General features: G+C 46.5%; 1 protein-coding gene across 1 annotated transcript; it reads right to left on the reverse strand.

The window, feature by feature from the left end:
* LOC147981077 (uncharacterized) lies at positions 1 to 1353 on the reverse strand. Its single transcript, XM_087517027.1, has 3 exons — positions 1246 to 1353; positions 994 to 1146; positions 1 to 626 (listed from the first exon to the last, which is right to left on the reverse strand). Exons 1-3 carry the CDS (start codon positions 1315 to 1317, stop codon positions 75 to 77), a joined length of 777 nt encoding a protein of 258 aa, XP_087373153.1. The 5' UTR covers positions 1318 to 1353; the 3' UTR covers positions 1 to 74.
* Positions 1354 to 12019: the final 10666 nt, after the last annotated feature.

Below are 12019 nucleotides of genomic sequence, written 5' to 3' on the forward strand. Positions count from 1 at the left end.
CCTAACATGCATGACATTCCAAGGCCAGCTATATATATAGGCCTACTAATTACTTAACCCACACACCAAGCACTTCACTCATTCATAATTGCCTTGATCCTCTCCAGCTTATCTTTGCTGGCATGCCCAGCATTGACCAGATCAGCAATCAGATACTCCAGCTTCTTCTTCTCTTTCTTAAGTAGGTCCCTGTCCCCCTCCACTTCCTTCATGGCCTTCCTCATGTTCCGAATGATATCTGCTTGGCTTTGAAGAATGCACCTTTGCTCCTTGGCAAGCTTCATCTTTTCCATACTTATCTCAATCTTTGCTTGATCCTCAAGTTGTTTCTTCTTTGCATTTAGATCATTGATTGCCTGACTGGTAAAGTCCATGTCATGAGACATCTTGCCATCTTGATAGTCAAAAAGCTTGGATAAATCTTCCACCAACTGGCTGTAGTTGTTTGACAGGAAATCAATTTCCTTCTGTAGCTTGGCCACCTCTTTCTCATGGGCTTGTTTGTCCTGCACCCTCCCCAAGTTCTGCTCATGGTACATGTCCCAAATCCTTGTTAGGCACCTTTGTAGAATCTCTGGCCAAGGACCATCCACCCACTCCACAACCCCACAGTTCACACCTACATCCTACAGAAGCAATTATTTATAATTAAGCACAAATCACTTAGTAACAAACTTAGTACAGATAACCAAAGTTCACACCTACATCAATATGCTCTCTGAATTAGCATCAGACATAAATTTAGTTAACAGCTATATTTAGTAGTAGATATAAATTCATTTAACTCTGTTCTTTTTTAGGTAACAGCTATATTCAGTAAACACCTAACTAATACATTCAGTTCACAGTACACTAAAGATCTCTGCATGTAGGTGTTCTAAGGTTCAGTCATGTATTGAATTCAGTTAACTACAACACACATCTCTGCACATCACACATCTCTGCACCACATGCTGCACCACACATCTCCACCAGCAAAACAAGATTTAATACCTGCTGCACAGGACAACCCAGGAATCGCCTCCCAGTCAAAGCACCTTCAAAAGCCACCATCTTCTTCGGCCTCTGATGATGCATCATGCACGTCGGCTCAGATTCAGTGTAAGAACCACAGAAAGATGGTTCCACCACACTGTCAGGGGTTTCCTGCAAAAGAAACTTCGAATCAAACCTAAAGCAACTTGGAATCTCCAACTTGGATGAACTAACCCTAACCCTAACTCTGTTCCACCATTATGCACTTACAAAGAGCTGAGGATCCATTGAAACCATGTTGATGTCCTCGTCCGAGCTCTCCTCGTCATTCCAGGATGGCATCCTCAACTTCTACCGGCAGCAATGGCCGCGGCGGCGACGGCGACAGGCTGACCTAGCTCAGAGCACCAGGGAGAGGGAGAGGATGAGGACGAGTGAGAGCGAGCGAGGAGGAAGAGAATGAGCGAGTGGCTGAGCTCGCTCGCTCTCACTTATTGACCCGACCGACGGCGGCCGTTCCGACAGGGGACGGGCCGTTAACGGCCGTTCGCGCGCGCCGGGCGTCAGTTAGCCCGCGTGGCAACTGTTGGCGGGCCCAACCGGTCAGAATAGGGGTTAGCGCGGGCGAAGCGAGCGATTACGCGAGTTGGTAGTTTTTTGCCACGGCTTAGGAAAAATTTGGTAGTTTTTCGCACAAAAACGTAGAGTGGTAGTTTTCTGTCACGTTTCCGGCAAATGTGGTAGTTTTTGGTTAAATACTCCAATATCTGGCTACTGATTAATCAATCGCGAGATGGGATCTGCATCTGTCGATCCAGCCAGCGAATAACGATGGGTTGCTTCTTCTTGGCCGCATCCACATCGTCCTAGCTAGCTAGCCAGTCAGCCATCGACCGGCCGGACAAATTTGTGTGTCCCCCTAGTCTCGCTAACTTGGGATTGCACTCTTCTCGTTAGTCTCTCTTTTTGTTAGTACAACTCTTCTCGTCAGTCAGTCCATGCGTACCATGTTCGGAGGCCAGGGCCCGGCCGGAAGGGAACCACGACAAGAACCATGGAACAAAGGGAGTACATTAATATATAGTCCAACACCTAATTAAGTATTTTTCTTAACACACAAAAATGTTTTTCTTTTCTTGTGTAGCATTTCTTGAAGTTGGCCTATAAGCTCGAGAAGAGGGAGTGCCTCTAGCATGTCACGTTTCTTTTGAACTTTTAGCAAGATTTTATTTACGTTTTTTTATGTCAACTGTTATTATATTTTGCATCTAGACGGACAATTACGTGACATTTTTAGCAATAATGGGAGGGGACAGCATTACCTAATTATAAAAGGGCGGAGTGAATTTTGTGAAGATTACTAGAACTCCTTTACAACGAGGGGAACCAAGAAATTCATCCTTTCTTTACATTGTTCTGCCAATGTCATATAGCATAGGGATGATCAACCATTGAGGTAATTTGACGCAAGACAGAAGGTATGCCAAGAGGTCGCCAGGGCGGAGGTCTCGAGGAGTATATCCAGGGCTGAAGATATAATGTCTAAGCGGCCTGATGCCCGACAGTGATTATCTAAAAACTAGAATGCCACTAGGCCTAGGGAGCAATTCTCATTGATTTCATGATGCCTCATATTCCCTAAATTTAAGCTTCTAATGGTCATCTTTTCTGCTTCCCTAATTCTGTTCCTTCAAGCCAGTGATTGGTAGCAACAGAAGTATGCATGTAGTTGGGTGTTCTCCTACTTGAGAGGATGAGAATGGTTATGACGACACACACATATATAGGGACACAAACATACATGACATTGACATCTGTATGGGTGGATGCACCTCTTGATTTTATTTCTATTTTTTAGTGGATGATGTAATTAAATGTTGAATAAAGCTAGCCTTGAAGGTTTTTCGTTGAAAAAAAAGAAAATCATCGATCAGCCAGACACAATTGTACGGCACAGGCTGGTTGCCCCCTAATCTCGTGGCTGTTATCAGCCAGTACATCTCCACGTTTGCTACAGGTTGCTGCTACAGCCCAGTATTTTTTTTTCTGCAATAATGCTAAACATACAAAGAGTTACACGCAATTACATGTTGACTAGAATTTTTTCCATCTACTAAGGGCATCTCCAATGGTTATAAGATAGTTGTTGGTAGAATTTGCTACATAGGATTTTTGATGATGTGTCATACAATAAATGAGGAAAGAGGGGAAGGTTGTATGTACATGAACCAACACCCCTTACACAAGCTCCAATGTAGAATGAGAGAGCATCTTATTTATTATCTCACATCCTATTGGGCAAATTAGATATAACCAATTGGAGTTGTTGTATGTTAAGGTGTTGGTTGATGACATGGCATATTTTACCAACGAACTAACATACAAACTGTTGGAGATGCCCTAACCAATCATAAACTTGCCCCCCCCCCTCCCCTGATTTTCAGGGGGGTGGGCCGCGCTCGCCACCTATTGACCAATCAAATTAACTCTCTTTGTAAAAACTTGTAACTTGTTTGTACGTGTAGCATTACTCTTTTTTCCGAGAATGCTGCTACAGCCTACAGCCCAGTCGCCAACGTCTGATCGCACTCTTCTAATTAGTCAGTCCATGCGTGCGACGTTCACAGGCCAGGGCCGTCCGGAATGGAACACCGATGACAGTGATCGATAGCCCAGTGGGCGTGTTTCGTTGGGAGGACGAGACCGGACAAGAATGGTTCAAGTGATCACGTCACCTCGTCCAATTTTATTCCATCCTTCCAGGTTTATTCCTGTTTATATACCATTTATTTTGAAAAAATGGCTACATAAGTTATATGATTTTTAACATACGCACTGTTCACTGTTATATCCATGAATTAGTCTTCTTTTGTGTAGCTCACGTCGTGAACCATTTCATCATGGAACGTTATACACATGTAGAGTACATCCATATGTATATGTGGCTTTTTTAGATGTTTTTGATACTTCAAAGTGTGATTTTTTTCGAAGAAAAGAGACTCCGCGCCATGACATCTTTTCCCCTTGAAATGTGCTGCTCATTCATCTATCTCAAGTCGAGTCAGGCGCAGTTTGTAGCCGAGGCATGAACTTTGTCCGGAGACAAATTTTTTTTTTGAAAAATCCAACATGATGATGGTGTTCAATTAATTGTCGGGAGACAATTAATTGTCAACCTGCGGGTTCTTAGTCATGAGTACCCTTCATCGAAAGATCTGTAGATAAAGTCCCAATTTACCTGTCAATCATTTCCACTAATTTTGTTCAGTTTCCTTTACAGAAAAATATTGTTTGAGTTTATCAATTTCGTCCATTACATGTGTGATGCAAGACATAATTTCGTCGGGAGTGATTTAGTAAGGGGCCTACCTTGCTGGAATGTGATACATCGAGAACATCAAGAAGATAGAATGCCGCTTGGCCCAGAGAGCATTTTTCATTGCTTTCCTGGTGCCTCATATTCCCTAAAGTATTGTTTTCTTCTTCACTAGTTCCGATTCTTCAGGAGCCGGTCATTGATATCGGTGGAATTATGCATGTGATTGGGCTATGCTTTGTTGGAGTGGGTGAGAGTGGATGTTCCAATACACAGACAAACACACACATATATAAGGAGGTGAACATGCACAACACTTAAGGCATGTTCAAAGGACTGCCCATGGTACTATACTATTTATTTTATTTCAAAAACTGCATTTTAGATATGATTTCATGGTCTGTCACAACTTACATTAAGTGTGACTTCTGCGATTCTAGCTTGAATGGTCGACATTGCCTTTTCTTTGCATGGAGGTCGACACTGCCTCAGGCATATATATCGGACATACTCTTCGGTGTATTATACCAGCTACTTGAGAGAGAGAGAGAGAGAGAATAGGAGTATATGCCTGCACATATGGACACGGCGTTTTGTTGCTCGGGCGCAGCTGCACCCGAAATCTTTACCATCTGTTCTCATCTGGGGATTCGCATAACTCGTTCTGACAGGTCTGTGCCGGTACGCTGGAAAACCGATATACTTCGCCGTGTATGTAGCGAACAGTGCGTGTATGCGGGCCGGAATCGTATGTGTGGACGTCCGTCGTCGCGCGGGCCTGGCTGGTCCGTGGACCAGATCGTTTACTTTTGTAACCTGAGCCGTGGAAGGGAGTTACGGGACAGGCGGGCGTGTCAAAGCTGAGCCGACCAACCGGCCGCCGCCGAGGACAACACATCTCCCTCCGGCCGAAGGCTGCAGCGGCTGCAGGTAACCAAAGATGGAGGGCGCTAGCATGGAGTTTTTGCTGGACGCGGTCGACAGGTAAGGAAACCCTGCCCTCTGGCTGGAGATCTATCTTTTTTTCTTGGCAATGCAGTGGACATGGCGCGACGGCTGACCATTGTTACGCCGCCCGCAAATGGCTATGTCTGGCAGATTCCCCTACGGGAGGAGTACGCGGAAAACTTCGAATACCTAGATCCAGTTCCGCTTGCAGTCGTCCCGCGGGGTGATGGCACCGGCGGTGAGCCTGCTGACTCAATCGCTGGATCCGGCTGCGGGCAGAGAGTGGGCGGCGCTAGCCAGGGGCACCCAGAGGCCGACGAGCGGCGTCGACGGGAGGCCTCGCCGATGAGATCCGCATAATCTGCCAACAGAGTGTATCCTGAGCCCCCTGGATGGACAAAAAGGTGCAGCCGCAAACCACTTCTGGTCCTCTCTTCTGCATTTTAATTTGTTCGTAGCTGCTCTGTTTTTTCCTACTTCCTAGTACTCCAGCATGGAGCCATGATAATCAGTGAAAATACTTAGAAATCATAGTTCTTGGTCTTGAACAAAAAAATGACTGCATCAAACTGAATCTAGACTTTGACGAAAAAATTACTTATGGAAATGCAATTGTCAGGTAGTGATACGTATATATTCAGAAATCTGATGAAGTAGAAAAAAAAAACGGACTGGTTACTTAGGAATTGAAATATGATCAGAATAATACTCTGATTCATGATTTCGTAGTATTTGCGGCTAATACTCCATAGAGCTGTCTTCCTTGTTTAGATCATTTGTGAACATCTGAGTAAAAAAAAACAAGGTGGGGTGACTGGGAGTGTTCATATCAGGTGTAAATATTTTGACTGTTTTATCATGTCGAGACTTACATAGTTGGTGCTTGCTTGTAAATTCAGGTTACGCCTCGGGAGTGTGTGACCGGATAGAACACTATGTCCATCTAGGATGAGTCCGTTTGAGCAGTCAATCCGCAAGTACGCAGAGGAGCCTACAAAAAGCATGGTGTGCCCAGAACTAAGACTCATTTTTGATTCGCTCGGTGAGGCGTATGACTTCTACAACCTGGGAAATTGGGTTCGGGATATGGTATGTCAAGAGCAGACTACGAAATCAATGCAGGAGATCGCTTGTGGTTGCTCGGTGCGTATGGACAATTGTTTAACAATTCTGTGTGCACTGAGTGAATTAGTTGTGTTATTCCTGACGGTATTATTATTTTTGTGTGTGAAGGGCAAGCCGGAGGCCAAGAATAGCCATTAGTTGTGTTTAACAATTCTGTGTGCATGGGTAAAGATCTCTCCATTATGAAAAATGTTTTTGTGATGTTCTTCAGTTTCCCTGGGGCTACTGGTAGCTGTTTTGGCACAATTTGTTGTTCGACTCTGTATGTTCAGGCCATGAATGTTGTTCGGATGGGGGATGCCAGTGCGGAAGCGTTTGAGCATATGTTGGCTGGACTAAAGGCATTGCTGGTGAGCGGTGCACCATTTGCAGAGAAGAGGGATGGCTTGGGCACTTGCCCTGACCGGGGCGGATGCTCTGAAGAAACGGCGGAGGTTGGGGAAATGCAAGAACTATGGAATGGAAGGGCGCCACCTGGACACGTGCACTTGGCTGCTTGGTGATGATCACTAATCATAATCAAATATGATAACTATATATTTTTTAGTATGTGTGTTGTAGTCTGAGGATTTTTCTCGTGTGTTTCAGTGAGCATTGCTCCACGCTTATTCGTCCAGTTCGGGACTTGAGGCCAAACTATAGTACTGAGTAAACTTTGTTCACTATGATCTTGCTTGTGCTTTGGTTGGCATGTTCTGTAGGTGTGCACATGGTTGGGAGATAGCTAATTGCTCTGATATTGTCTATATGTGACGATGGTGTGATGATGACTTATGCCTTTCCTACATTTTGAGATAACCACACAATGCTGTTGTTGGAGGGTTTTCTCTTTACCTCGTGAGCTTTGCAGTTCACTGGCTCTTTTACGGCGAGCTCGCCGGCGGCCGCGTGGAGCACGACCGGCCTGCCTACCGGAGCAAACGAGGGAAGTTGTATTCGAGGTGAACACTGGTAGTCCTAGCAGTTCATGCTTCGTTCTTTTGGCGAGCACGCGCAGTATGTGAGGACGCCATGACTTTCAGGGTGAAGTTGTGCCTGTGCAGCCAGCAGCTGTAAGCAGGAGGTGCACGACGAAATGGAGTGTGGCTCGCTTGAAGAAGAGTTCGATGCAGCTCGGAATCGAGTTTTATTTATTTATTTGATGAGGAGTGCTGGGAATCGAGTCAAGGGATAGATGATAAGGGACGGGCCGTGCAGACGTCCATATTGGCCGTGGCCCCGGGACGGCTCAGCCTGGTTCAGGAAACAGACTGGGCCGTGCACGTTTCAGCTGATCCGCGACTACATTAACTTCTTCCGTCAAAATAAATGCGCCAGCGCATCCGCCTATATCAGAAACGATACGGACCGAATACCGATTGTAATACGTTCGAGGGCGCTGATTTTTATGCGAACGAACATGCGAGATTTCGGGATCAGCTGAGCACGGGCTCAGAATCGAATATCCGTGCACATATAGCCTACTTTGAAATCGCCATCCAAATTGATTGTATGTATCACATGCCATCATCTCTCATTGGTTACACTCATAGTTCATAAGCTCCTGCACTTCGCATGGTGTAATAAAGACCACTTATGGATCCATCCTGTAGCTCGGAAGATAACCTGAAAAAAATGTGTATCCTTACCCTGTTAAAAATACAATCATTTAAGCAATTTCATAAAACCGAAAACAAAGCACAAAAACTCCCACACAGATTCGTGACTTGGCCTTATGCTCAACTTCACCCAAACAGTTGCCTAACATATCTAACATACTAGTAGGCCCAGGCAGGTTAAAAGTCACATGAAAGCCACAATAACTTAGCAAGCGGGCAAGAAATAAACAAATGATGTACTACTTTCTCCTGATCAAGGAAGCAAACATTGTTTACTACCTTGCCACATTCACTCTGCCAGATTATCCAGTGAGTATAACCCTCCGATGCACAAACCACATAAAAATTATAATCTTAAGTGGTACTTTAGTTTTTCATATACACTTTGAACAAAAAAATCATCCAGAAACAGTTAAATCCATATGCATGGATTTACTAGAAAACAAATCAAAAGAAGTCAACCTCCATAGAAACATGGCTGGCTCATTGGTTAAGATGACCTCCGTCAACACCCGTACCAAATGTAATCAGGCACTCAATTTATCGCCGATCAAAGCTCCTCTGACTCCTTACGTTGCATAGTATTGTAAGAGATAGATGTTTTAAGATCATCTACCGTTAGGCGTCTTGAATACGCCTCAAACGTCCAAGCGGATGCCTAGTCACTGATCGGTCACAAAAATACGATCCAGACAGTCCTCTTAAACGGGCCTCAAACGTCTGGGTTAACTGGCACTCCCCGTATCCAGTTCAAATATAAGGCGAATATGAGGGCATCCGGATGTATCCGTCACGTCAGACTGATGCCGGGGTTTCACAGGAAAACAGTCTGAAACCCGATGGTCCGAAACTCGTCTCCTCCGTCGGACTGATGGTGTCGTGTGGCGCCGCTCCAACGGGCCGCGTAGTGCCTAACCCGGCTATTTAAGCCACCGCCGGCACCGAACCCTATCGTAATTACCATCTTTCTTTGTAAAAATCACACCCACAATCATTTTGTATGCTATAACACATCATAGTCTGTTAACAAGCGCTCACAAGCTTTAGACGAACATAGCCAAACAAGATATTTTTTTTCTCATTAAGATTAACAAGCTGATCCTTAATCGAGCCAAGCAGCTCGTTGATCTCAATGGATGTCAGAACCACATAGCTATCATCGCCGCCGCCGCCACCACGTGCAGTTCTAGAACCAATCTAAGAGCATCTCCAACAGCCACGCTACGCGCGGCACGCTAAAAAAGCGTTTGCAGCGCGCTGTTCGTGAGTTTTTTGCGCGGCACGGAGCGCTTGCTCCAGCGACGGCTACAAAGTTTAGCGCACCCGAGCAGCCGGCGCTTGCCCTATGTTGCGTTTTGAAGATGATGATAATATTTGAAACATGAAAACAAAGACATTGCATAGTTTAAAACAAGTTCATGACATAAAAGTTTAAATACATGCCCACAACATCATCCAACCAAGTTCAAAATCCGAACGAAGTTCATGACATAAAAGTTCACACAAACGAATGGCACATCAACAATCATGCCTCATCCTCGTCTTCGTCATCCTCTTCCTCCGATTTATCTTCCTCATCCGAAGACGATTCTTTCTCTTCCTCTTCATTGTCGCATGCCGCATCATCATGTGGAGTTTGGAAGGTGTTGGCAAGATTTTTAACGGAAGGTGTGTGATGAGGCACACCGAAAGACATTTCGCCCATGCCCCCCGGAGGTGCTCCCACGCATCCCATGAGAGACGCAAAGCTCATGCCTCCCATGGTAGCTCCGAAGCCACCCATGCCTTCCATATGTATGCATTCAAAAAACAACAACAACAAAAAGTTGGCAACATTTTATACCTTGGGGACATTTCATCGAACACCTTATGCGCGTCGGTCGCCGGCTCAACAAGTCAGTTCGCCGGCGCTTCGGTAGCCACCGCGTCCGTCGCACGCCCTGCAAGCTTCTTCCTCGACGGCCTAGAGGAGTCGTCCGCCGCCTTGTTCTTCTTCGCAGATACCTTGCCCTTCTTCGCCCGCGCCGTATTTGGGAGCTTCGAGAGGAGGGCACGTGGCTTCATGGCGGGCGCCGGCATGACGCCACCTGCCGCCGAGGTCGTCTGTCGCGGCATGAAAAGGCCGCGCGCGATACCGGTGCCCGGAGGAGTACCGGCAGAGGCGGAGGGGTCGCAGGTGGCGGCGGTGGAGGGGTCGCGGGTGTAGGAAGGGGCGAGGGGGTGCTAGCGCGGCCTTTCATCGGGTCAATTCGCCGTTGGCAGCGCAGGCGGGGCGAGAGTGACACGGCGAAGAGAGTACGGCGTGCAGAAGAGAGTGCACCAAATAAACAACGTGTGATGGTGTTTTGGACCTTCGGCGCAGGGATTATATAGCGCAGCTGTTGCAGATGCTCTAACGCACGCACCCATCGCGTTGCTTCGTGTGAGCTTTGCGCGTCTGGTCGTGATTTTAGCCATCCAAAAACTGCATGACTGCATAATTCCGAGACCGGATCTGCATCCATCCATCGAGGAGGATCCAGCAGATGCATGATGTGTCCCTTGTAGTCGTAGGCTTGTGCTCGCATCCCAATCGCCGGTCCATTTCGTACGGCAAGTGCGCGTCTCGTCTCGCCTCGTGCTCTCGTGGTGGTTATCCGGCGACGCATCGCGGTCTCGCTCTGTCGTCTCGTCTGCTGCTGCCCCGGTCCAGATGCAAACTCCTGATTCGCATTCTTCTCCGTCGGCAGTCAGTCCATGTCCAAGTGCGTGTGCGTGTGGACGGCACGGCAGGCAAGCGGTGATCGGGGAACTGGGGAAGTGAAGTGGACACAGCAGCGCGGCTACGTAGTAGTATACGTACGTACAGGCAAGCTGACTCGGGGAGGTCCGAAGGGGCGCTTTTTTCTCCTGGCGTGCGGGGTGCTGACCTGGCGTCACTGATAGAAAAAAGGCCTGTTGTCCCGGTTTCTGAACCGGGACTGAAGGGTCGGTACTAATGCCACGGGCTTTAGTCCCGGTTCAATCCAGAACCGGGACTGATGGGCCTCGACGTGGCCTATGCGCGGAGTTCAGGCAGGAGACCCTTTGGTCCCGGTTGGTGGCACCAACCGAGACCAATAGGCATTCACGCGTCAGCATTTCTGTGGCTGGGGTTTTTGTTTTTTTTTGAAGGGGGGGTTGGGGGGTTTTGGGGGGGTTAATTTAGGTGTTTCATATATTGTGTTAGCTCTCTATAATTAATAGAGAGAAGTGTCCTCTCTTATGTCCGTGCTTGATCGACGCTACGTACTATACATACGTATAGAGAGGACTAGACACGCTAGCTAGCTAGTAAGCAAACGAAGGAAACAGAAGATCGTCATGAACATATATGCATACAGAGAGAAGTGATATCGACCACCTCTCCTTCTCCGAGAGATTGGTCGAACAACAAGTTCTCGTATATCTATCCGACACTACCGGCTACATATATACAATAATTATCTCTTACAAATATAATCATACGGACTCATGGTCCACATAGTATTCTTCGTCTTCAGCGATCACGTGGTCAAGAAAGAATGCCGCCAATTCCTCTTGAATTGCTCGCATGCGAGCTGGTGCTAGGAGTTCATCCCGCTTTCGAAACATCTAATTTGAAGAAGGGGGTCAATACATATATATATATGAATGAATGAAACTCAACACAAATGATGGTAATAAAATAAAATTGTGAATGTTGTTATCTACGTACTTCATATTGTTCGTCAGAGTACCCGCCCCGCCCACAGGTCGTGTGGCGGATGGACTCGCAGACGTAGTATCCACAGAAATCATCCCCTTGTTCCTGCCACAACCACTTTACAAGAAATAGAGGTCAATCAAACTGATAAGCAAGAATGCTAAATGGTATTGATGAAACTAGCGCTTGAACCACTAGGAGATGCGCGGAACATGCTACTATAGTACTTACTTTCGGGTGTCTAAATTCCAGCTCCTTCGGCAGTCCCGGAACTTTTCTGGTGAATTTTCTCCAAACCCTGTCGGACAAAGAAAACAATTACTTGATATCAGGAAATGAACAAAGTTGCTGATA

This window comes from Triticum urartu, chromosome 3A (assembly GCF_056163025.1).
Source record: "Triticum urartu cultivar PI428250 chromosome 3A, HENAU_Tu73, whole genome shotgun sequence".
Classification (NCBI taxonomy): Eukaryota; Viridiplantae; Streptophyta; class Magnoliopsida; order Poales; family Poaceae; genus Triticum; species Triticum urartu.

What these genes read in the sequence shown, in the direction of transcription:
- LOC147981077 (XM_087517027.1), bottom strand. Translation starts at nt 1,317, where the DNA reads ATGCCATCCTGGAATGACGAGGAGAGCTCGGACGAGGACATCAACATG. An exon ending in CAATGGATCCTCAGCTCTTT is followed by an intron (nt 1,147 to 1,245) that starts GTAAGTGCATAA and finishes TTTCTTTTGCAG; the next exon opens with GAAACCCCTGACAGTGTGGT. An exon ending in TGGGTTGTCCTGTGCAGCAG is followed by an intron (nt 627 to 993) that starts GTATTAAATCTT and finishes TTGCTTCTGTAG; the next exon opens with GATGTAGGTGTGAACTGTGG.